The sequence below is a fragment of the Desmodus rotundus genome, chromosome 9, assembly GCF_022682495.2.
Source record: "Desmodus rotundus isolate HL8 chromosome 9, HLdesRot8A.1, whole genome shotgun sequence".
Classification (NCBI taxonomy): Eukaryota; Metazoa; Chordata; class Mammalia; order Chiroptera; family Phyllostomidae; genus Desmodus; species Desmodus rotundus.
Window position 1 is genome coordinate 44567722 of NC_071395.1, and position 27402 is coordinate 44595123.

General features: G+C 43.8%; 1 protein-coding gene across 4 annotated transcripts in view; it reads left to right on the top strand.

Annotated features, from left to right (window-relative positions):
- Positions 1-9201: 9201 nt before the first annotated feature.
- Positions 9202-27402, top strand: part of LOC112301438 (adhesion G protein-coupled receptor E2) — a 32762-nt gene continuing 14561 nt past the window's right edge. Inside the window, exons 1-9 of one of the 4 annotated variants that reach the window (XM_045192606.2) lie at positions 9202-9366; positions 11228-11281; positions 13221-13370; positions 20857-20910; positions 21202-21336; positions 25087-25239; positions 25493-25615; positions 25788-25895; positions 26903-26952. In XM_045192606.2, the coding sequence (XP_045048541.2) occupies positions 9336-9366; positions 11228-11281; positions 13221-13370; positions 20857-20910; positions 21202-21336; positions 25087-25239; positions 25493-25615; positions 25788-25895; positions 26903-26952 (858 nt within the window). In that variant the 5' untranslated portion in view covers positions 9202-9335. The remainder of the gene's footprint in view (positions 9367-11227; positions 11282-13220; positions 13371-20856; positions 20911-21201; positions 21337-25086; positions 25240-25492; positions 25616-25787; positions 25896-26902; positions 26953-27402) is intronic. The other 3 variants (XM_045192607.2, XM_053910459.1, XM_045192608.2) reach the window with 3 other exon arrangements.

Consider the following 27402-nt stretch of genomic DNA (forward strand, 5'->3'; position numbering starts at 1 on the left):
ACCACATGGTTTTACTCATATGTGGAATCTAATGAACAAACAGAACTAACAAGGAAAATGGGGACAGACTCATAGATGGAGAGCAGGATGACGGCTAGTGTGGAGAGGAGGTTAGGGGATGGAGGGATTGAGCAAAAAGGAAAAAGGACTCATGGACATGGACAACAGTGTGGTGATTACTAGGGAAAGGGGGTATAAGGGGACTAAAAGGTAATGTAAAAAAAAAAAGATTAAATTTTTAAAAAAGAAAGGAAGAAAAATCATTACCCACCTAAAGATAGAATTTTTCCAATGGGGTGGAAGAATCTCAATGTTATATGAAAGCTATTAACTCCAAAATAGTCTACACAGGCAATGCAATCAGAATCAATGTCCCAAGACATTTTTTTCATGGAACTTAGTCACCTACCTATAAAGTTCATGTAGAAGAAAAATGTAATAGAAGAGACAGCACAATTGTGGAGAGTAGTAAGCGATCAAGTGTTCACAAATGCCTATTTCTTACCTTTGGCTTACCCCCAAGTCTGAGCAAGCACACACACACACAAAGTGTGTGAATGCTCCTTTCACCAGCAGCTGTTGGGAAAGAGCTGACCACAGAGGCACCCATTTGCGTCACCACCCTGTGGCAGTCCCCCACTTGTCCAGTTTCCCCTCCAAAGACTCTGCTCATCTCTGCCTGTTTCCTCCTTCACCCTGTACAGGAAATATCTTTTTCTCCACAATTTTGAGATACCTACAGATTTCTGAGATCAGAGCATTCTCCCTATTAAAATAGTTTTTCTAATTAAAGTCTCTTCTTATCCAAGTCCAGATTTGAGTTTATATGACATAAAATACAGATTTGCCTTATAACATCTATAAAAGCTCAACCATGGCATTTTAAAAATATAGTATTGTTTCAGGAATTAAAAAAATGGATCAATGAAAGAAAATAAAAAATACATCATATATAACAATATAATATTTAACAGAAATGGCATTTTGAATTAATGTGTGAAACTTTACATATGAAGTAAAGAAAGACAATATAGTCTACCCCCAAAATGGCGTCAGGGAAACACTCTACTCATTTAAAAATAGTATTTAGTAAAAGTTCCAGGCATATTAAAAACCTACTAAAGTTAGTTTCAGGTGTACAGCTTAGTGGTTAGACATTTATGAAAGCAGGGGAGGGGAGCCCAAAAACCCAGAATTTATTTATAAAAAATCGTGTATTTATTCTTAACATGTTCAAACTTCAATCACCTTCAGAGTACTCTCCATTTGATGTAACACACCGGTGGAGACCTTTTCTCCACCACTCAAAACAGTTTTTGAACTTTGTTGCCTTGTAGTGTTTCTGCCATTTTTTGTTTCACTTCTTTCACATAGGCAAAACGTTTCCCCTTTGAGGATTTTTTTCACCCAAGGAAACACATACAAAAAAGTCTCTCAGGGTGAGATCAGGTATATAGGGAGGGTGTGGCACAGGGAGGGTGTGGCACAGAGGTCATGCCATTTTTTATCAAAAACTGCTGAACACTCAGTGCAGTGTGGGCAGGTGCGCTCATAATCACCTGTCATGAAATGGGCAAAGATGTTGAGTCTCCAAAAACAATTCACTGAGACCAAACACAGCCTCTCACAACACCACCAGCTGACACACTGTAACAGATGGTTTCCCAGAACACTCACGTAGTGGGGGAAGCCTGTACTACAAGGGGTCCACCCTCCAGAAGATAATTCCAGGGTTTTGGGGGCCCACCCCTCATATATAATTTACAAAGTGATACCACCATAAGTCTAATATTCACCTGGTACCATACATAATTTTTACAACATTATTGACTATTATTTCCTTAGCTATACTTTAATCCTCATCACTATTCTGAGACTACCAATTTGTACCTCTTAATTCCTTCACCGTTGCACCCAGTCTCCAAATCCCCCTCCCCTCTGTCAACCATCAGTCTGTTCTCTGATTCTGTGTGTCCATTCCTGTTTTGTTTGTTCATTCACTTCATTCTTCAGATTCCACATCTAAGTGAAACCACATGGTACTTGTCGTTCTCTGATTTATTTCACTCAGCATAATACCCTGTAGGTTTATCCATGTTGTTGCCACAGTCGGATTTCATTGTTTCTGTGGCTGAGTTATATTCCACTGTATACATGTACCACATCGTCTCTGTCCAGTTGTCTATCGATGGGCACTGAGGTTGCTTACAGTGCATGGCTATTGCAAATAATACTGCAATGAACACAGGGGTGTATATAGCTTTTTGAATCAGTGTTTGGGGTTTTTTCAGATCAATACGCAAAAGTGGAACTTCTGAACATAAGGTAGTCTTATTTTTAAAATTTTAAGGACCCTCTTTACTGTTTTCCACAGTGGATGGACCAATTTGCAATCACACCAGCAGTGCATGAGGACTTCCTTTCCTCCACATCCTCGAAACATTTGTTTGTTGATTTATTGATGATAGAAATTCTGACCGGTGTGAGGTGATATCTCATTGTGGTTTTAATTTGCATTTCTCTGATGATTAGTGATTTTCAGCATCTTTGCATATGTGTAATGGCCATCCGTATGTCCTCTTTGAAGGAGTGTCTATTCAAGTCTTCTGTCAACACATATAATAAAATGTCACACAACTAAATGCACACATTGTACCAATACCAATTTTTTTGTAAATATTTGATTCTCATTACATAACAAAGTAACCTTTGCAGAAAACTGGGTGAACAGGAAACACGGCATCATGGTGTCGTTTTGCAACCCCCTGTGAATCTATGTTATTTCAAAATAAAAACTTAAAAATGTGAAGGTTCCAAAATTAAAAATAAAATTATCATATCATCCAGCAATTCCACTTCTCAGTAATGATCTGAAGAATATGAAAATGCCAGCTCAGATAGATACATACACTCTAATGTTCATTGCAGCATTATTTATAACAGACGGATGAGGAAACAATCTAAGCATTCGTCCAGGGATGAGTGGATTTTTAAAATGTGTTACACATACATTGGAATATTACTCATCAATTAAAAAATGAAATCTTGGACTTCGGAAGATGGCGGCAACATAGGTGGGAGCGGAGTCCACTTCCCCTCAACGCCAGGGAAATACCTAGCTGATCTGAGGAGCAGAGCGAACAGCCAACAGTATTCCAGCATATACGAAGATCAGAGACCAAAGATAGAGGACACTGAAAGATCTGACGGTGAGACAACAAAACCTGGAGTGCTGAAAAGACTAGAGTTAGACCGTGTTAAACACATAAACGTCAGCTCAAGACCGGTGAGCACAGGAGAGTAAGGAGACAGCACCACCGAATCCCATTGGCATTCTACCATAGAAGTTCATATCATAAATCCAGGGAGTCAGAACAAAGCAATTTAAGACACAGAGGCCAACAAGAAGAGCCTCACAAACAATGGGAAGACAAAGAAACAATTCCCAAATGAAAGGAAAGGAGGAAGCCTCAGAAAGAATACTAACCGAAAAAGAGGCAAGTCAACTATCAGATACTGAGTTCAAAGCAATGGTCATCAGGAAACTCACTGAGCTCTCTGAGCTCAAAGAGAACTACCAGAAACTACAAGGAAACTACAATGAACTCACTGCAAACTATATCAACATGAAAAAGGAAATAGAAAATATCAACAAGAGCCAAGAGGAAATGAAGAATACAATTTCTGAATTGAAGAACACAGTAGAAGGAATTAAAAGCAGACTTGACGAAGCAGAGGATCGGATCAGCGAGCTGGAGGACAAAGTAGAAAAAAATACCCAGAAGGAGCAAGAAAAGGAAAAGAGGCTCAGAAAGAATGAAGAGGCAATCAGGGAAATGCAGGACAACATGAAACGTAACAATATCCGTATAATAGGAATACCAGAAGGAGAAGAAGAAGAGCAAGGGATAGAAAACCTGTTTGAAAAAGTAATGATGGAAAATTTCCCTAATCTGAGAAGAGAAAAAGTCACCCAAATCCAGGAATCACAGAGAGTCCCAAACAAGAGGAACCCAAAGAGACCCACTGCAAGACACATCATAATTAAAATGGCAAATTTCCAAGACAAAGAGAGGATCTTAAAGGCAGCAAGGGAGAAAAAGGAAGTAACATACAAGGGAGCCCCAATAAGGTTAGCAACTGACTTCTCAATGGAAACGCTCCAAGCCAGAAGAGAATGGCAAAAAATATTCCAAGTACTGAGAACCAGAGGCCTGCAACCAAGACTACTTTACCCAGCAAGGCTCTCAATCAAGATAGAAGACCAAATAAAGAGTTTCCCAGACAAAAGAAGTCTAAAAGAATACAGCTCCACCAAACCAGCTCTGCAAGAGATGCTAAAGGGACTGCTTTAAGGAAAGGAAGGAAAAGAGAAAGACAGAGGAACACAGGTAGGAAATAATGGCAATGAATAACTACCTATCGATAATAACCTTAAACGTAAATGGATTAAATGCTCCAATCAAAAGACATAGAACAGCTGAATGGATAAGAAAACATGACCCACACATATGCTGCCTACAAGAGACCCATCTCAGGACAAAAGACTTACACAGACTGAAAGTGAAGGGCTGGAAACAAATCTTCCAAGCAAACGGACAGGAAAAAAAAGCAGGGGTAGCAATACTGATATCAGACAAAATAGACTTCCAAAGAAGGGCCATAAAGAGAGACCCAGAAGGTCACTTCATAATACTCAAAGGAAGAATCCACCAAGAAGACATAAACATTGTAAATATATATGCACCCAACATAGGAGCACCCAAATACATAAAGAAAATCTTGGAGGATTTCAAGAAAGATATTGACAGCAACACAATTATAGTAGGGGATTTTAACACCCCACTATCAAAAATGGACAGGTCTTCCAAACAAAAGATCAACAAAGATATTGTGTCACTTAACAATACCTTAGAGGAAATGGACTTAACTGATATATACAGAGCTTTTCATCCCAAAGAAGCAAAATACACATTCTTTTCAAGTGTCCATGGAACTTTTTCAAAGATAGACCACATGATAGGACACAAAGCAAGCCTCAACAAATTCAAGAAAATTGAAATCATATCAAGCATCTTCTCTGACCACAAGGGTCTGAAACTAGAAACCAACACCAAGGGTAAAAACCCAAAACACTCAAAAGCATGGAGACTGAATAGCATGCTATTAAACAATGAATGGGTCAAGAACGAGATTAGGGAAGAAATCAAAAACTTCCTGGAAACAAATGAAAACGAACTCACAACAACCCAAAACCTATGGGACACAGCAAAGGCAGTCCTGGGAGGGAAGTTCATAGCAATACAGGCCTACCTTAAGAAGTTAGAAACAGTTCAAACAAACAACCTAACCCTATGCCTACAAGAACTGGAGGAACAACAACAAAGACAGCCCAGAGCAAGCACAAGGAAGGAAATAACCAAGATCAGAGCAGAACTAAATGACATAGAGACCAAAAGCACAATTGTAAGGATCAATGAATCCAGGAGCTGGTTCTTTGAAAAGATAAACAAAATCGACAAGCCTTTAAGTAGGCTCATCAAGAAAAAAAGAGAGAGGATCCAAATAAACAGAATTAGAAATGAAAGTGGAGAGATTACAACTGATACCACAGAAATACAAAGGATCGTAAGAAATTACTATGAAGACCTGTATGCTAAGAAATTTGAAAACCTAGATGAAATGGACACATTTCTAGAAAAATATAATCTTCCAAAACTGACTGAAGAAGAAGCAGAAAACCTGAACAGACCAATATCAGCAAAGGAAATTGAAGCAGTCATCAAGAAACTCCCATCACACAAAAGCCCTGGACCAGATGGTTTCACAGGAGATTTCTACAAAGCATTTAAGGAAGAACTAACCCCTATCCTTCACAGACTATTCGAAAAAATCCAAACTGATGGAAGACTCCCAAACTCTTTTTATGAAGCCAACATCATCCTAATCCCAAAACCAGATAAAGACACAACGAAGAAAGAAAACTTCAGGCCAATATCGCTGATGAACATAGACGCTAAAATTCTCAACAAAATATTAGCAAACCGCATCCAGCAATATATTAAAAAGATCATCCACCATGACCAAGTGGGATTCATCCCAGGGATGCAACGATGGTACAATATTCGCAAATCAATAAACATAATACATCACATCAACAACAGCAAAGACAAAAATCACATGATCATATCAATAGATGCGGAGAAAGCATTTGATAAGGTACAGCACCCATTTCTGATAAAAACACTCAGCAAAGTGGGAATAAAGGGAGCAGTCCTCAACATAATTAAGGCCATATATGAGAGACCTACAGCCAACATCACACTCAATGGACAAAAACTTAGAGCTTTCCCACTAAGATCAGGAACTAGACAAGGATGCCCTCTCTCACCACTCCTATTCAACATAGTATTGGAAGTCCTAGCCACAGCAATCAGACAAGAAAAAGCAATAAAAGGCATCCAAATTGGAAAGGAGGAAATGAAACTGTCACTGTTTGCAGATGACATGATAGTGTACATGGAAAACCCTATAGACCCCACCAAAAAACTACTCGACCTAATAAATGAATTTGGCAAAACAGCTGGATACAGAGTCAATACCCAGAAATCAAAGGCATTCCTGTACACCAGCAACGAAACTGCAGAAACAGAAATCAGGAAAAAAATCCCATTCGATATAGCTACAAGAAAAATAAAGTACCTAGGAATCAACCTAACCAAGGAGGTAAAAGACCTGTACTCAGAAAACTACACAACATTGAAGAAAGAAATTAAGGAAGACACAAACAAATGGAAGCATGTACCATGTTCATGGATTGGAAGAATCAACATTATCAAAATGGCCATACTACCCAAAGCAATTTATAGATTCAATGCAATCCCTATTAGAGTACCCATGACATATTTCACAGATATAGAACAAACATTGCAGAAATTCATATGGAACCATAAACGACCTCGAATAGCTGCAGCAATTTTGAGAAAGAAAAACAAAGCAGGAGGTATCACAATACCTGATATCAAACTGTATTACAAGGCCACTGTAATCAAAACAGCCTGGTACTGGCATAAAAACAGGCACATAGACCAATGGAACAGAATAGAGAGCCCAGAAATAAACTCAAGTCTATACGATCAATTAATATTTGACAAAGGAGGCAGGAGCATAAAATGGAGCAAAAACAGCCTCTTCAACAGATGGTGTTGGGAGATCTGGACAGCTACGTGCAAAAAAATGAAACTCGATCACCAACTTACGCCATACACGAAAATAAACTCAAGATGGATAAAAGACTTAAATATAAGCCATAACACCATAAAAGTCCTTGAGGAAAACATTGGCAGGAAAATCTCAGACATTCCACGCAGCAACATCCTCACAGACACATCCCCTAAAGCAAGGGACATAAAGGAAAGAATAAACAAATGGGACCTCATCAAAATAAAAAGCTTCTGCATGGCTAAAGAAAACAGCACCAAATTACAAAGAGTACCAACAGTATGGGAAAACATATTTGACAACGATACCTCAGACAAGGGCCTGATCTCCAAAATATATAAAGAACTCACTCGACTCCACTCCAGGAAGACAAACAACCCAATTAAAAAATGGGCAAAGGACTTGAACAGACACTTCTCCAAGGAAGACATACAGAGGGCCCAGAGACATATGAAAAGATGCTCAGCATCACTAGCCATCAGAGAGATGCAAATTAAAACCACAATGAGGTATCATCTCACACCAGTCAGAATGGCCAACATAAACAAATCCACAAACAAATGTTGGAGAGGATGCGGAGAAAAGGGAACCCTTGTGCACTGTTGGTGGGAATGCAGACTGGTGAGGCCACTGTGGAAAACAATATGGAATTTCCTCAGAAAACTAAAAATGGAACTGCCCTTTGACCCAGCAATTCCACTGCTGGGATTATACCCTAAGAACCCTGAAACACCAATCCAAAAGAACCTGTGCACCCCAATGTTCATAGCAGCACAATTTACAATAGCCAAGTACTGGAAGCAACCGAAGTGCCCATCAGCAAACGAGTGGATCCAAAAACTATGGTATATTTACACAATGGAATTCTACGCAGCAGAGAGAAAGAAGGAGCTTATACCCTTTGCAACAGCATGGATGAAACTGGAGAGCATTATGCTAAGTGAAATAAGCCAGGAAATGAGGGACAAGTACCATATGATCTCACCTTTAACTGGAACATAAGCAATAGAAGAAAAAAGCAAACAAAATATAACCAGAGACATTGAAGTTAAGAACAATCTAACAATAGCCAGGGCGGGGGTGGGGGGTGGGGGCGGGGATAGTGGGAAGAGGGTATTACAGGAACTACTATAAAGGACACATGGACAAAACCAAGGGGGAGGGTGGAGAGGGGGGAGGGAGGTGGGTTCACCTGGGGTGGGGTAGAGGGATGGGGAGAAAAGGCATACAACTGTAATTGCATAACAATTAAAAAAAAAAATGAAATCTTGCCATTGTGACAACACAGATGGACCTCAAGATGCTAACGGAAATAAGTCATGTAGACTAAGAAATATAAAGTATGATCTAACTTTTATGTGAAATCTAAAAGATAAATCAAACCCACAGATACAGGGAACAGACGGTGATTGCCAGAGGCAAGGATAGGGGGTTGAAATGCATGAAGGGAGTCAAACCTACAAACTTCCAGTGATAAGATAAATAAATCATGGGGATACAGTGTAAAGCGTGGTGACTACAGTTTATAATACTTCATTAACATGTTTCAAAGTTGATAACAATCTTAAAAGTTCTCATCACAAAAAAAAATTTTATAACTCTGTATGGTAATGAATGTTAACTATACTTACTGTGTTGATGATTTCAAAATATAAACAAATACCCAATCATTATGTTGTACCCCTGAAACTATATAGTGTTGTAGGTCAATTATAACTCCTTTAAAAAGTCTGCTAATAGAACAAATAGATAATTCTGTTCACTCTGACTTAAGATCCTCATGTGGGCATAAAGTGAAGTAAAGTGATTCTTCATTTGGGGAAGTGTTGGAGTGCAGGGTATCACATCTTCCTATGTAAAAGCATATAAAATTGCCCACAAGGAGGGGAGGCTTCCAGTACAAATACTTGTTACTAAGCAAATCCTTAAAAAGAAGAAGTGGTGTCTCTAAGAAGTTCATTATTGGGCAGATTTGGGGAAGAAAGCACCCAGACCAGAGGTTTCCTTAGCCACCTCCTCCAGGGCACAACACATACTTAAAACAGGGAGTGTGTTTAACACACACAGACCAAGATCAGACGTCCTCTGTGGCTGGGCTTGCTGGTGTCTGAACCATGGGAAACCAATGTCTAGGGCTGCTGCCAGGTAGGTAGAATTATAACGGTGATGATAGACAGTTAAAGCTATCTGGGAACTCTCTACCCAGTTTGAATATGTTCCCTGTTCTTCTTCATATCTAGCTTGTTTTCCCACTGTTTTTATAAGAAACAAAAGAAAGAAATTTTAAGAAGGGTATTGGCTCATTTGTATTAACTCTCAAAGGAAAAGTCAGTGAAAGCCACTCCTAGGGGAAGGTGGGGATGTAAGAGTTCTGATTTTACTACCTGTATTAGCTCAGTTCTCCAGAGAAACAACCAATAAGATGGAGGGCATGCAGATTTACATCACCATGCTTCACATTGATTTATATCCCCATGGATTTAAAAGCATTGGTTCATTAAATCTGCAGGACAGGCTGGCAGGCTGGGAACCCAGGGAAGAGTTTCACGCTGAATTCAAATCCAAAGGCCGTCTTGAGGTTGAATTCCCTTTTCCTCAGGGGAGGCCAATCTTTTTTCTCTTCCACTGATTGGATGAAACCCACCCAGGTTATGGAGGGTGATTTGTTTTATTCAAAGTCTACTGATTTAACTGTTGATCTCATCTAAAAGGAAAAACCTTCACAGCAACATCTATCTACAATAGGGTTTAAACAATTATCTGTGTGCTTTGGCCTAGCCAAATTGGAACATAAAATTAACTATCATACCACTTATATTATTTTCTTCAGAAGAATAAACAACAAAACCATATGAAAACTCTACTACACCAAGAAAAACATCATCTTTTGGCCTATAGATTTTGTGTGGGTCATGGAGTGATTTAAAGGGCAATAACAGTGAATCGGTAAAACCAGTGTCAGTGAGATCAGCTGGATTCTGATTGGTGTTTATTTCCTTTAACGCTTACATGTTACCTAGTCAGTTAGGTGTTCTTTCATATTGTCTTCATTAGTTGTAATTTGTTTCCTGGTTTTTATAAAAATAGCCACATTTCTTATCATCTGAATTTGGAACATTATCATTGTTTTAATGCTGGGCAGGTTTGAGGAAAATTCTGTAAAGACGCACAGACCTAAAAAGACTTTCCTGAGGTTCATGGCTCACCAAAACGGGCACAGGCTCTAGTAAGTGCTCCATTCACTGCCTGTAGGGAACATTTCGTTCCTTTGCACCTGTCATGGCTTTCACACCACAGGGGGTGAACCAAGGCTGAGCCCTCCGTGCACCATGGGGGGCCAGGAGCTCATCTGGAAGGAGGCATAGAAGCCATGGTACCATACCTGGAGAGGCCACTGACCCAGGAGATAGTGGCTCTACCTGCAGGGGCCTTAGTTCCCCCTCCTCACCTCTCATCAGCTCCCCTCTCTCCATTCCAGGACCCAATGCCCTGCTCGTCATCATTTGAGGACTCACTTTAGGCTGTATGACTCTAATGCCTATGCTATCTTTGTATACTCTGAAGCTGTGTGGTAAACAGAAGTGATCCTGGAAGAGAAATCCTCAAAACAGATTTCTGTCATTGCCAGAGAACACAGAACCCAGGTCTAGGCAAAGGCACACCAGTCTGAGGACTTTCTCCTTTAAGGTGTAGCACCTCCACTGGGAAATATTGGAGTGTCTAGGATATGTCCCTGTTACCAGCCATGTGTGTGCCTTTTGTCCCCTTACCTGTAGCACCTGATGTTCCATGAGGACTATGTATGTTAATGACTCCTAAGGGAGTCTTGGCACATGGAGGGGAAAGGCCTATTCCTCCATTCCTGGCAAGGTCAGGAGCCTCTAGGAGCTGCTGGGAGCTGCAGGGCCAGAGCCACCTACTATAGGGGCAATGGCTGGGCTGACAGGGGTTGATATTGGAACTCGACTGTCCTCTACTTTGTCATCTCTCTGTGTTTCTCCCCCAGGACTCTTGGTGCTGCTGTTGTTGACACCAGGAGCTGCAGCCCTGAACCCTGGAGGTGAGTCTCCCCAGGCATCCCGTTGGTGACATAATCTGGGGAATCGTGCTGGGGTCTGGGGCCTCTAACCAACCAGTGAAAGAAAGGAGGCTTTTTCTGCAAGTGAGGAACAGAGATGGTCTTCTGGAGACAAGAGTGCATAGTTGTTTCTTCCTCCCTGAGTGCCCAGAGTTTTGTGCCATTTTCTCTTCCAGTGGCATCCATCTCTTTCCCTCCTCTACTATGGACCCCTGGCTGACAGCTGGCTTCATCCATTCCTTGAGCCTTTGACTATGGCCACCATTCACACTGCCTTTGTCCCCACACCCATGCTCCATGGACCCCTCCAAACTTTATATGTCAGTTCTGCCACATTCCCAGATTCAGCTCTTGACCTGGGCACCTGTCAGGTTGAGGAATTTCCCATCCTCGTTTCCTCCCATTCCATACACCTTATTCTCAACTCTCTTCCGCTCAACTCCACCCCATCCAATCAACCTTTAAGACTGATCTCCACTCATTGCCACCACCTGAGAACAAAAGAAGAAGCCCTGTTACCCAGGTATGGACTAAACACGAATCCCTCAGATATCTATCCCTCCTGCTTCCTCTCATGTGCTCATGCTGACACCCACAGCCAGGCTCTGGCCCTTAGAAAGGAAACATACAGGTGCAGAGAAGAGAACTCTGATCTGGGGAGACCAGTTGCCTGCCTTGACTCATCATGACGCTGGAGACCTTTCAGGCTCTGAAAGTCTTTGGTATGATCTCACCTATAAGTGGAACCTAATCAACAAAACAAGCAAGCAAAATATAACCAAAGACTTTGAAATAAACAACAAGTTGACAGTAACCATAGGGGAGGGGAGAGGGGGGTATGCAAGGGAAAGAAGGGGAAGGGTCATCAAGGAACATGTATAAAGGACCCATAGACAAAGCCAAAGGGGGGCAAGATTGAGGGTGGGAGATGGAGGTGGTGGGGGAGAGTGGTGGGAAGAAAATGGAGACAACTGTACTTGAACAACAATAAAAAAAAATAGTTTAAATTGAAAAAGAAAGTGAAAAAAAAAGAAAAAGAAAAGAAAAAGAAAGTGAAAAAAAGAAGTCTTTGGTCCCCTGATTGGAATGTACAGGACCATACATTCTTCCCTTCATTTTGATTCATTCTTGTGTTGCTGATTCTTATTAAGCTGTTGTGTAAGCCAATAGTGTCCAGCCTCTGCTCTGGGGGTCTCTGATCTATTCAAAGGGGACCTGGGTCATTGGCATCTCTCTTTCTCTCATGTTTAGAGAACAGGGAGGTAAGATGCCAGAAGCACTGCTGTGAGCAGTTTTGTGCCACTTCCTCATTACACATCTACGATGGGTTCTGATAAGGGGTAAAAGTAGCAAGACTCCCCCAGAGACAACTTGGGGCATCTGGAACAGACCCGACATTAAGAGCTGGGGGAGTGCCTGACGAGGAGTGTGGGGTGTACTTGGACTGCTGTGGGATGGAAGCCATCAATGGACAGGAGCTCAACCACCTGGCTCTAGCCTTGGGTGTGAATGACAATGTCACCCTGGAGATACCCCAGCCATGACTCCCCCTATTATCTCAGCATCAAAGAAGGACTTCAATGCCTTGTCATACTGACTAGAGCCCACCCCTAAGTCCCCAGTGGTGCTGTTTGGAGCTGAGTCAGTGCTTCCATGTACCCCTCAAGGCCTGGGAAGAGGATGCAGCCCTCCTCCCCACCCCATCAAGACACAACAGAGTGTCTGAGTCTAGGTGCCTTCAGGGCAGCCAGACAGCAGAGATGAGCAGACAGGTCAGAGTGCTCTGAAGCAGCTGGTTCTGACCAGCTCAGCCCCAGGAGTGCCACTTGGAGCTAGTTCTGTTCTGTCCCCATGGCAGTGTCAGGCTGGAGGACAGGGTTTCTGCCTTTTGGAGGTGACACTTTACCTTGTTGTGTTCCAGACATCAATGAATGTGTACCGAACTCAACAGCGTCCTGTGGAATGTACGCAGAGTGCAAGAACGGAGAGGAAAGCTACTGCATGTGTAGCCCAGGATATGAACCTGTTTCTGAGGCAGGGTTCAGGAATGAGAGTGAGAACACATGCGAAGGTAAGAAGGACACTGCATCTTCTGTTTCCTCATCTGTGGTGTTTGGGGCCACTCACCCCACTTTCCCCAGGCATCAGAGGACTGCCTGGTGTCCCAAACCCCAAGGCTTCACACCTTACACAGATTGCCAGTTCTACAATTTTGGAACATTCCCCTTGCCACCTGCACCTTATTTTGGTAAAACAAAGAAAGGGGTGGAACTCAAGATAGTTCTAGAACTTACAGTGCACTGCATTTCAACACAATATTCATCCTCTCCTTCATCACTGACTGTCAGAATTAGAGCTTCCCTCACTGGAACCCCCACGGGCTTGACCATGCAAGGAGCCCTCTCAGACCCAGGGGCCATGATGAACCCAGGAACCCTGTGCAGAAATGTGAGAGTGGAGAGATTGGAAGGGGGGTCCTACCTTATCCAGGCTGCCTTGCCACTGGCCAGCAACCCCACCTGGAGAAGACACCTTCTGGCTCCCCAACCTGGTTCCTTGGCTGCTAAGCCTCCAGTTATTTTCCCTGACCTTCCCAACAATTCAGTTCATGGGCCTGTGGGCAACTCCAATGAGTGGGACCCAGGAGGATGTTGTGTCAGGGGTGGCAGGGTGACGTGGATCACCCCACATACACTCAAGAGTAAGATGAATGGAAGATGCTCCCATCTGGGCCAAGCAGAAAGAGAAGGCATCATTGCCCCAGGCTGGACCCTCTCCCAAGGAGGTCAGCCCAGGCCCCATGATGACCCAGGTGACACAGGTACAGAGATGAAGGCTAAGCCCCACTCAGCAAGGCCCACAGGACTGCATCCCTGATGAGAGGCCATAGGCTGAGATGACAGTAATGCCTGCCATCCGTTCCCACAAGCACATGCTGTCCCTTCCAGCCACCCAGCCCTCACCCAAGGTTGGCCTTGCTCAGATGTAGATTCTCACCAACTCCTGCCAGTCCAGGGGATGTCTTTGTAGGGATCAGGAAAGCACCTTTACAACCCCAAGCCTGCAGGACCAGATGTGAACCTCCCTGTTCATTCCAGCCTCACATTCACTGTCTTAGTGGCCATTGCCTATCTGGCTTATTGGTCACTCTCCACACCCCTTGAAGGGCCTTTGTCAGGAGTGGGTTTTGGTACAGTTCCATGGATGGGAGAGCTCTGCCTCCCAGAGTCTCTGGGATTACCAGGGCTCAGGCAGTGATCAGCTTCCCTGGGGAAGGCAGGACACAGGCCATCACTGGGAGCCAAGATGGGTATTGCTCAGGGAACACAGCATTTCTCCTGCACTTGGTTCCAGGAAGACCCACCTTGGCCTTTGTCCAAATCCTCAGGCTAGGACTAAGGTGGCCATAATGTCCCCACCCCACCTGGGAGTTGCCCAGGTAAGCTGAGGGTAATGGGGTTGACAGGTGGGGAGACTCAAGCCACTTTTGGCCACTTCTAGACAACACAGCATTGAGGCCACCACATTCACCCATAGAGTGGATCTCCCTGTGAATAAGAAAAGGCACTCACTGGGGAAGAGAGAGTAGAGTGGGGCTTTCACAAAGCAGACCTGTGCCATTGCCAAAGAACAAGAACCTGGGTCTGGGCAAAGACACACCAATCTGAGGACTTTATTCCTTCAAGATTTATTCCCTCCATTGGGAGAGTCAAGAGTTTCTGAGATGTGTCCTTGTCAGCAGCAGTCTGTGTCACACGTTTAAGTATGACCACACATATGATGGTGGTCCCATAAGATTATAACGGAGCGAAAAAGTTCCTATCACTTAGTGACATGGTAACTTGTGGTAACATCACAGAGCAACGCATTACTCGCCTGTTTGTGGCGATGGTGTAACCAAACCTACTGCACCTCCAGCCATGTGAAAGTGTAGCACGTACCATTACATAAGTACATTATACTAATGGTGATAATAAACAACTGTTTCTAGTTACGTATTTACTAGTCTATAGTTTTTATCATTATTTTAGAGTGTACTCTTTCTACATAAAAAAATGTTTGCTCTAAAGCAGCATGCCACGTTATGCCGGCAGCAGCCTCGTACATCTCGTGTTCAAAGTCCCTTGACTGCACCATTAGCTCTGTGCTTGATGTAATCCCGTGTTGTTGTTTTGTTCATCGTGGTCCCTAAGTATAGAGGATTCACTGCTCATGTTGTCAGTAAGAGGTCACCTTGAGTGACAGATCTGGAGATGAAATTAAAAGTCAATAAGGACTAGGAATGTTGAAAATCAGTGATGGTTATTGCTCGCCAGTCAGGCATGTCCCCGTCCACCATGGCTATGATCTTAAAGAGCAAGAACTATGTGATAGGAAGCTGTTAAAGGATCTGCTTTATTGAAGGCAACAAGACTAACAAAAATTCAAGAAGGGCCTGTATCAGACACAAAGAAACTTCTAAAGACTTGGTTTGAAGATCAGACAAAAACTGTATCTCTCACAGCACTCTGGTGTTCGTGGACAAAGCAAAAATTTTGTTTGCAATACTGAAAGAAAAGGCTGGACTGGACTTCGATGTTAAATTTGCTGCCAGTTGTAAGTGGTGTAAGTGCTTCCAGAATCACTATTCATTATGTGACGTAATAGCAAGTGGTGAGTCTGAGTGCAGATGTGAAGGCAGCTGAAGAACATTTTGGAGACCCCAGATAAACTGACTGTGGAAGAAAATTACCTGCCAGACCAAATAGGCAAAATAGATGAAACCTCCCTGTTCTGGAAATGAATACCTGAAAGGACATTTATCCATAATAAGACCAAGTCAAGGTCAGGGCTCGAGGCTTTTAAGGACAGGATAAAGGTCATGCTTGAGGGCCATGCTGCAGGCTACCCTGTGTGACCTGGCAGTGAGAGAACCCCAGGGCCTTCCAGCACATCAGTCAGCACACACTGCCAGGGCACCGCAGGCGGTACGAAGTCACGGATGACCCAGCTCCTCTTCCATGACTCCTTCGTAAATTGCTGTGCCAGTAAAATGGAGGAGTATGTTAGGAGAATAATACTAAAACAGTAATAGAATTTAAGATTTTGCTTATTGTTGATAATGCTCCTGGGCATACCATATTTTGCCATGTATAATGCCCTCCCATGTAAAATGTACACCCATGTTTTTGGCCCAAACTTTCAGGAAAAATATCTTTCATTTTAATTTTTAATTCAGTTTTGTATTTATTTATATTTAGAAACAAAAGCAATTATTGCATTCCAGGGTATCATTTTGCATAAGGATGTCCTTATGGTTTTCTAGAGTTACACTTTTAACACATAAGCATAAGTAAAAGAATTAAAGACATTTAAATAGATACGGAATTAGTACTATCCATGTATAATGTGCATCCTTATTTTTCCCTCAAAAATTTGGGCAAAAAAGTACACATTATACATGGCAAAATACAGTAGTCCCTTTAATGGTGATCTTCTTAAATTTAATGTGATATTTTTTCTCCCAACACCACCTCTTTAATTTAACCAATGGATAAAAGAGTTACAGCAGCTTTTAAGCCTTGCTGCCTGAGGAGGAACTTTGCCCAAGTTATTGCTGCAACTGAGGAAGACACTAAGGAGACAACGATGCAATTGTAGAAGGGATACAACACCTGTGACTACATCGAGAACCTTGCATGGGCTTAGGGTGATGTCACTAAGGAGCGTATGAATGGCATCTGGAAGAAGACATCAAGAGGTTTGTGTATGACTTCAAAGGACTTACCAAGAAAGAGGAGGCTGCAGAATCAACAAGGCTGTGAATGAAATGGCAAACAACTTAACCTGGGTGTGGAAGAGGAGGACTTGGGGGAGCTCGGAGCTCCTAGAGGTAGGTTCCGAGAACTGACAAATGAGGGGGTTGGGGAACTGGAACAGTAATGCAGAGCTGAAAAAGAGTCAAGAGAAAGGAAATGGAAGGAGAAAAAAAAGAAGAACCCCTAAGAAGATTTACATAGAAGCATTTAGCAAAAGATTTTACAGATCTCAACAGCTTTTTATTTTTTTAATTGAGATATCTTTTTATTTTTTTATTTTTTTTAATTTTTATTGTTATTCAATTACAGTTGTCCGCCTTTTCTCCCCATCCCTCCACCCCATCCCAGCTGAACCCACCTCCCTCCCCCACCTCCACCCTCCCCCTTGATTTTGTCCATGTGTCCTTTATAGTAGTTCCTGTAATCCCCTCTCCCCACTTTCCCCTCCCCACTCCCCTCTGGTTATTGTTAGATTGTTCTTAACTTCAATGTCTCTGGTTATATTCAACAAGCTTTTTAAAAATCTTTGAAAATATGGACTCCCAAGACCAAAAGGTTTTCATCAATAGAGAGCAAAGTTCAAGGTGAATTTTCTGTTACAAGCAAATCTGGAATGAAAAAAGAAACAAACCAAGCAAGCCACTGAGAACATATTTCTGAACAGAGTGACACCTCCTCCAGAAGACCCTCAGGCAGGTCCTTCAGGAGGTGCTCCAGAAGAGGACACTGTTATCCCAGAAGATGACAACTCCATGCGTGTCATTTCCCCTGAAGACCTCCCAGTGGGAAGGGATGCGGAGTTGGAGGCAGTAGTGTTGATGATCCGGACCCCGTGCAGGCCTAAGCTAATGTGTGTGTTTGTGTCTGAGTTTTATAAAAAGTTTAAAATAAAAAGAAAAATTATTTAAATAGAAAAAATGTTTATATAATAAATATATAAGAAAAAATATTTTAACAGAGAAAACCAAGATGGCGGCGTAGGTAGACACACTGCGCCTCCTCGCACAACCAGAACTGACAGAAAATGGAACAGCAAGGAAGTCCAACACCAAGGAAATAAAAAATAAACATTCATCCAGACCGGTAGGAGGGGCAGAGACGGGCACCGGGGCAGAGAGGACTCGTGTTGCCGTGGCGGGACCAAGACTGGCGGATGTGGGACCAACAGGGCAGGCAGTCTGACCACTAGCAGACCCTGCGGCCCCACATTCGCACAGATAAACCGAGAAGGCCAGACTCAGAGTGGCGGAGAACGGGGCAGGCAGAGCGGCAGGTAGCATCCCGCACCCCACATTCGCGCACAGGTAAACTGGACAAAGGGCAGGGAGCAAAGCAGACTGCACAACCCAGGGCTCCAGCGTGGGGAAATAAAGCCTCAAACCCCTGATTGAAAACGCCCATGGGGGTTTGAGCAGCAGCAGGAGAGACTCCCAGCCTCACAGGAGAGGTCGTTGGAGAGACCCACAGGGGCCTAGAGTGTGCACAAGCCCACCCACTCGGGAACCAGCACCAGAGGGGCCCAGTTTAATTGTGGGTAGCGGAAGGGAGTGACTGAAATCCGGTGGAGAGTGGAGCGAGCGCCATTGCTCCCTCTCGGCCCCTCCCCCACATACAGCATCACAGCACAGCGACCAGAGTTACCCCGCCCTGGTGAACACCTAAGGTTCCGCCCCTTAAAGAAACAGACAAAAAACAAAAATGCCCCAAATGACAGAACACTTCAAAGCTCCATAAAAAATACAACTAAGCGAGGAAGAGATAGCCAACCTATTGGATGCACAATTCAAAACACTGGTTATCAAGATGCTCACAGAATTGGTTGAATTTGTTCGAAAACCAGATGAAAAAATGAAGGCTATGCTAAGAGAAACAAAGGAAAATGTACAGGGAACCAATAGTGATGCGAAGGAAACTGGGACTCAAATCAATGGTGTGGACCAGAAGGAAGAAAGAAACATCCAACCAGAAAAGAATGAAGAAACAAGAATTCAGAAAAATGAGGAGAGGCTTAGGAACCTCCAGGACATCTTGAAACGTTCCAACATCCGAATTATAGGGGTGCCAGAAGGAGAAGAGGAAGAACAAAAAATTGAAAACTTATTGGAACAAATAATGAAGGAGAACGTCCCCCATCTGGCAAAGGAAATAGACTTCCAGGAAGTCCAGAAAGCTCAGAGAGTCCCAAAGAAGCTGGACCCAAGGAGGAACACACCAAGGTACATCATAATTACATTACCCAAGATAAAACAGAAGGAGAGAATCTTAGAAGCAGCAAGAGAAAAGGCGACAGTTACCTACAAAGGACTTCCCATAAGACTGTCAGCTGATTTCTCCAAAGAGACCTTACAGGCAAGAAGGGGCTGGAAAGAAGTATTCCAAGTCATGAAAGGCAAGGGCCTACATCCAAGATTACTGTATCCGGCAAAGCTATCGTTTAGAATGGAAGGGAAGATCAAGTGCTTCTCAGATAAGGTCAAGTTAAAGGAGGTCATCATCACCAAGCCCTTATTATATGAAATGTTAAAGGGACTTATCTAAGAAAAAGAAGATAAAAAAATATGAACAGTAAGAATGACAGCAAACTCACAGTTATTAACAACCACACCTAAAACCAAAACAAAAGAAAACTAAGCAAACAACTGGAACAGAAACAGAACCACACAAATGGAGATCACATGGAGGGTTATCAATAGGGGAGTGGGAGGGGGAGAGGAGGGGAAAGGTACAGAGAATAAGTAGCATAGATGATAGGTGGAAAATAGACAGGGGGAGGGTAAGAATAGTGTAGGAAATGTAGAAGCCAAAGAACTTATAAGTATGACCCATGGACATGAACTATAGGAGGGGAATGTGGGAGGGAGGGGGTGGGCAGGATGGAGTGGATTGAGGGGGGGGGAATAGGACAACTGTAAGAGCATAATCAATAAATATATTTTTTAAAAAGAAAAAATATTTTTGTACAGCTGTACAATGTGTGTTTGAAGCTATGTTATTACAGAGAAGTCAAAAAGATTTTAAAAAGTAAAAAAGTTACAGTAAGCTAAGGTTAATTTATTATGAAAGAAAGAAAAGAAATTTTATCATTGTAGTGTAGCCTGAGCGTACAGTGTTTGTAAGTCAGCAGTAGTGTGTGGTGATGGCCCAGGCCTTCACATTCTCTCACCACTCACTCACGGACTCACTCGGAGCACCTCCCAGTCCTGCAGGCTCCACCCATGGTAAGTGTCCTCTTCAGATGTACCATATTTTTAGTCTTTTATGTCATATTTTGCCATACCTTTTCTATGCTTACATCTGTTGAGACACACAAATACTAACCAATGTTGAATGTATTGTTTAGTGTAGTAACATGCTGGACAGCTTTGTAGCCTGGGAGCAATAGGCTGTGCCATGTAGCTTAGGCTGGACCATCTAGGTTTGTGTGAGTGCACTGTATGCCATTGACACGACAAAGTTGCCTAAAGACACTTTTCTCAGTGTGTATCCCCATCTTAATTGGCACATGATCGTATCCTGTCCCCATATTTGTCCCACCTGAGGTTCCATGAGGGCTGTGGCTGAGAGTAGAAAGTCTGGGATGAAGGAAAAGGGCTAAGTATTCAATTCCAAGTAAGCTACAGGAGCCTTGGGGAAGCTGCTAGAAAGCTATGAGATGCAAGTCCAGAGCCATCTACTAAGGAGGCAATGGCCAAGTGTACAGGGCTTGAAATTAGAGCTCAACTCTCCTCTCCTTGTCACTTCTCTGTCTTTCTGCCCCAGGATTCTTGGTGCTGCTGCTCTTGACATTGGGACCTGCAGACCAGAACGCTAGAGGTGAGTCTGCCCAGCCAGAGGTGTTAGTGATGGAAGACAGGGAGTGCATTCCAGGGTGTGGGTCCTCTCACCCAAAAGGGGAGAAGGGAGACTGTTTCTCAAGTGAGACTGAGATGGTCCTCTAGAAATGTGAGAGGCTATTTCTTTTTCCTTATATGTTCAGATTTTCTGGAGCTCTCTCACTTCTAATGACAACTCTCTCTCTCCCCCAACCTCTACTCTTGAACCTCCAGCTAACAGCTGGCTCCCTCCATTTCTTGGGCCTTCTGACTATGGTCCCTGTCCCCACAGCCTCTGCCCCCACAGCCTGTGCTCCATGGTGCCCTCCACACTCCATATGTGTCAACGCCACTGCCTGTCACTGCCTTCCAGGATTCAGCTCTTCATCTGGGGAGATCGTCACAGACTCCATGGAAACCTGCGATGGTACAGAGCCTTGGGGGGTGGAGGGCATGCAGAAATTGTGGGAGGAGGTTGTGGGGCACTCAGAGCCCTCATCCCTGAGAGCAGCACAGGAGCACTTTGTCAAGGATACAAGAGAGGCAGCAGGGCAGGGGAGGGGGGAAGTGGGCAGTCAGGTTTTCATGATCAGTAGGTAGAGTGCTGAGAGCTCACACAGTGGAGCTGGGTGGTGTTGATTTAAAGTCTAGCTCTGCCTCCAACTAGCTCTCTGACATTAATGAAATTATGTGTCCTCTCATTGCTTCAGTTTGCTTGTCTGTAAACTGGGGATATCACTGTACCCTCCCTACATACATGGAGATTTAGTATTTACCTGTGTAAAGAACAGGTAAAGACTTGTACAGAGAAAATTGTCAACAAATGCAAGTTATTATCACTGTTACTCTTATTATCACTGCACCACAAAAGGGAAGAAATAATGGAAGCAATGGGACGAGAGAAACGCCAGGGCCTGGAATCTCAAGCTCCCCCACCAGCTCAGGCTCACCAGGAATCCTGCCCACTCACGGTCATGGTTGCCCACTCAGACTCTTTTTTAGATCCCACATGTGAGATTATATAGTATTTGTCTTTCTCCATCTTATTTCAGTTAACATAATGCTCAAAAAAATGTATCCATGTTGTTATAAAAGACAGGATTTCCTTCTCCTTTATGGCCGAATAATATTTCACTGTATACATATACAACTTTCGAGTTATCTATTCACTCATCGATGCACACTTAGGTCGTTTCCATGCCTTGGCTATTCGAAATAATGCCGCAATGAACATGGGTATGCAGGTATCCTTTTAAGTTAGTGTTTTGGATTTCTTCAGGTAAATGCCTACAAGTGAAGTTGCTGGATCTTGTAATAGTTGTATTTTAGTTTTCTGAGGCATTTCCATACTATATTTTCCACAATGGCTGCACCAGTTTACAATATACTAACAGTGCACAAGCGTTCTCTTTTCTCTACATCCTCACCAACACTTATTATTCCTTGTTTTTTTTTTAATAACAGTCATTATAAAAGGTTTGAGGTAACAAATATGTGATTATGGTTTGGGGTTTTTTTATTGATGTTCAAATACAGTTGTCTCCATTTTCCCACCACCACTTTCCCACGCCCACCTCCCACCTTCAATCCCACCCCTCCTTGGCTCCATCCATGGGTCCCTCATTCATGTTTATTTACGTCCCTTTCCCTTCTTTCTTATGTTATTATGGCTTTAATTTGCATTCCCCTAGTGATTAGTGATGTTGAGCAACTTTTTATTTACCTGTTGGCCATTCGAATGCCTTCTTTGGAAAATGCCTATGTGATCCTCTGCCAATTTCTATATTGGATGTTTAAGGATTTTTCTATCGAGTTATATGAGTTATTTATATGTGTTGAAGGTTAACAGTTATCAGATATATGATTTGCAAATACTTTTCTACCAAATTGTACATTGCCTTATCATTTTTTGTTGGTTTTGTTGCTGTGCAGAAGTTTTTAATTTGAGACACTTCCACTTGTCTATTTATGCTTCTGGAGGTAAATCCAAAAAATTCTTTGCCAAGACCAATGTCAAGGAATTTAACCCCTATGCTTTCTCCTAAAAGTCATACAGTTTCAGGGTAGCATCCTTTTTAAAAAGATCATAATTGGGCTCAAGAGATTGAGTGATTTATCCAAAGTCACAGAATTAAGAAGGTGGTACAACTCAGATGTCAGTCTAAAACTAAAAGGTTTTTACTCTTCAACAGCACGGCATCATAAAAGGAACTTATGTTATTAAAAATGGTTACAATAGTCTTCCCGGCTAATGTGGCTCAGTTGGTTGGAGTGTTGTCCTATAAACCAAAAGGTTGCAGGTTAAATTCCTGGTCAGGGCACATGCCTAGGTTACACATAGGAGAAGCAACTGATTGATGTTTCTCTCCCTCTATCTCTTCTTCCTCTCCCCTCTCTCTAAAATCAATTAGCATGTCCTCAGGTGAAGATTTTTTTTAAATGGTTATAATAGTAAATTTTATGTTATGTGCACATTTTACCTCAACAAAAAAAAGATGGAGGGGAAGGAAATTACATGATTTTTACACCAGAAAATACCATTGGTATACTCAAAAAGGTCTTAGGTAAATATTTACTACTAATAAAACATTCCTAATATATTTGAAGCAATGAGAAAAAAAATCCCTAAAATTTCCCAGGACTCTGTGTGGTGGGCTCATGGGTAATTTTTTTTTTTGTCTTCAATTTGTATATTTTCTTTGTTTTTCTAAGTATCATGTTGTTATTTAACAGGAGAAAAGTTGATTTATCAGATAAAAAGGTGGTGTTGTGACTAGTACCCAGCCCATCGGTGACCCTAGAGATATTCCTAAAGGTCCTTTGTGTATTCGCATGTGTGCGTCTCATGGAAACTGGTAGACTGGATGCACATGGAGAGGAGATCCTGCTACTAATGTGCCTGGGTTCCACCTCCTTGCTGGGAGCACACTTATTGGGTTGAGGAATTTCCCATTCTCATGTCTTCTCCTCCACAAACCTCATTCCGAGCTCTCCTCCACTCTCTTCCACCCCATCTTATCAAACTTGAAGACAGATCTCCAGCCATTGTCACCAACTGAGAACAAAGGAGGGAAGTCTTATTGCCCCTGTATAGAATGCACATGAATCCCTCAGGTGTTCTTCCCTCCCACTTCCTCTTGTAGCCTGGGCCTGGGGCCTTAGAAGGGAAATCTGCAGATGTGGAGAAGAAACTCTGACCTGGAGGAGACCAGTTGCCTGCCCATCATAACACCACGAGAGTTCTCAAGCTCTGAAGTCCTTGTCCCCTTGATTGGAATGTACAGGGTCAAACATTCTGTCCCTGCGTTCTTTATTCATATTATGTCCCTGGTTCTTACTGAGTTGTTGTTATTATCGTTACCCAGTGGTGTCCAGCCCCTGCTCTGGGGGTCCCAGAGCTACTCAAAGGGGACCTGGCTCATGGGCATCTTTCCTCTCACTTTCAAAGAGCAGTGGAAGGTAAGATGCCAGAAAATACACCCAGTGACTCACCTGTGAGCACTTTCATGCTGCTTTGCTGTTTCCTCATTTCACATCCATGATGGGCTCTGATAAGGAGGGACTACCCTCAGGGGTAGAGATAGTAAGACTCCCCATGAGACATCTGGGCATCTGAAAAGGCCTGACATTGGGAACTGAGGGAGTGTCTGGTGAGGAATGTGGGGTGCACTGAGGTAGCTGTGATTAAAGGAGAATGGGAGCCATCAATGGGCTGGTGTCTGGCAACCTGACTCTCCCCTCAGGTATGAATGTTGATGTCACCCTGGACAGCCCCCAGCCATGCATGACTCCCTGCTCTACCTCAGCATTGAGGGCATTCTTCAATGCCACTGCCACCCTGACTGGAGGTGATGCCTATGGTCCTGATAGTCCTGCACTGTAAGGGATGGTCTGGAACCTGAGTCAGTGCCTCTGTCTACCCCTCAAGGCCTGAAGAAGGGGATACAGACATCCTTCCAGCCCCATCTTAACACAGAAGGCTCCAATCAGAGAGCAGATATAACCACATAAGTCACCAGGCTTTCTGGAGCATCTGGCTCCAGCTCAGCCCAGCTTCCAAAATGCCAGGCAGGATCTGAGTTCTGTCCAGCCCCCATGGTGGCATCAGGCTGGAAGCTAGGTTCTCTGCCCTGTGGGAATTCATGACTTTAGGATGCTACCCTGTGTCCTGTTCCAGACATCAACGAGTGTGAACTACCCTCGGTGTCCTGTGGAAAATTCGCCAACTGCCAGAACACAGAGGGGAGCTATTACTGCAGGTGCAACTCAGGATATAGGCTTCATTCTGGGGCAACAGTGTTCTGGAATGAAAATGAGAACACATGTCAAGGTAAGAACTTCCCCATGTTTTCCACCTGCTTGTCTGTGAAGTTTTAGGTCATTTGCCCCCCTTTCCACAACAAAGAGAGTGGTCCTACTTAGTCGCCTGCCCTCTCCAAAATCCAAGGCCCAAAACTCTCCACAGAAAGTCATTTCTGGAAGTTCAAAGTATCCCTCCTGCCTTTCTGGCACCTTATTTCCATAAAACAAGAGAGGGATGACATTCAAGACTCTTCAGGAGCTCATAGTACGTTGTGTTCCAGCACAATATCCATCCTCTCCACTGGTACCAGTGACTGCCAGACCGGGACCTTCCCCTACTGCAGCACACGTGAGCTCGGCCACACTGTACAGACTCTCAGACCTCCTGGCCTCTGATAGACCCAGTAAGTTTGTCCAGAAACACAAGAGTGGGGGTTCTAGGGCAGGCCCATCTTCCCTGGCCAGCTCTGTTCCTGACCAACAACCCCCGCACCCTGGCCCCACTTCTCAGCTGCTCAGACTCCATTTACTTTACCACATAAGTGACTCCTTGACTCCCCACCCCAATAATTTCAGCTCACCACATGAGGACAACGCAGATGATGAGGACCCAGAAGAATGTTGGGTCGGGTCTGGGCAGGACAACATGGACCCCACCACACACAAGCAAACTTGAAGAGTCAGGTAAATGGAAGAGGTTCCCATCTGAACCAGGCTACAACAGAGGGCACCATTGGGGACAACTGCCTCACTCACAGGGATAAACAGGTCTGTGTCCCTGGTGGGAGACCAAGGGGCCAGAGCAAAAAAACGTCTGCCACCCATCACACCCACTCCCCTCTCCAGCCAGCCAGCCCTCACTTCCATGGATCTTCCTCAGACATGGATTCTGGCCACTCCCTGCCAGTCTAGGGGATGTCTTCTTAGGAATGAGAAAAAGGCACCAGGGATGCCTGGCTGGACATCAGCCCCCCATGACCAACCAGACTTGGTGCCACTGTCTGAGTGGCCCTGTGTTGTCCAGCAACTTCTTCCTTCTCCCTGCCCCTGTACTATAGCCTCATCTGTGGAGGGCTGCCTCAGGGATGGTTCTTGGGCCATTTCTCTTGAGATTTCTCAGGGTTGGCATTGAGGTGGAACCACTGTCCTGACAGCATCAATGGGAATCCAAGGAGAACACAGCCAGTGAGCAGCCACTCTTCGGGAATTAGGACAAAGGCCATTATGGAAACCCAAGATGGGTCCTGCTGGTGAAATGCAGCATTTCCTTTCTAGTCAGTCCCCAAGAAGACCCACTCTGTCTCTGTCCCCAACCCCAGCTGGGAGCTTCCCAGGAGAGCTGAGGGCACTGGGGGCAGCAGACAGGTAGGACTCAGGCTGATTCCAACCACTTCCAGACAACAGAGCATCTAGGCCACCACATTCACCCACAGGACGCTAGGAGAACTCCGTGGAATAAGAAAAGGTGCCAACTGGGTGGGGGAATTTCCATATTCTTCTATTCCTAAACCAGGGTCCCTGAGCTACCAAATGACAGTCTAGGAAGTTACCTGGCCTGACCTGATCCCAGTCCCCACCCCAACCCTCTGTCTCTCTCTCTCTCTCTCTCTCTCTCTCTCCCTCTCTCTCTCTCTCTCTCTCTCTCTCTCACACACACACACACCCCTAACAAACCACTGTTTTGTCTGCAGAAGGATTCTCCTTCCCCACCTGGACCCCACCCTCTGGAATGAAGAGCAAGGTGAGTTGTCCCCTGAAGAGACCAAGAGGCAGGAAATACTGAAGCTATTTTCCCCAAGTTTCCCCACCATCTGTGAGGCTCTTTCACCCCCTCATTTCACCTCTCCCCAGTGGCTTTCCTGCTTCTTTAAAAAAAAAAATTGTTAATCTGGGGAGACTTCACATCAGCCTCAGCCCAGGACATCATCCCTGTAAGCAGAGGACCCAGGGAAGGAAGGTGGAAGAGCCCTATAGAGCATTGGTCCCCAACCCTTTTGGAACCAGGGATCTGTTTTTCTACAGACAGGGCAGGGGTGGAGGGGTGGGGACAGGAGGCAGAGCTCAGGTGAGCTTCCCTGGTAGCCTGGTTCCTAACAGGCCAAGGCCCGGTACCATCCTGCAGCCCGGGGTTTAGGAAACCCTATCTAAATCCCAACCCCAGACACCTAATTCTTCTTGCTTCAGACACCCA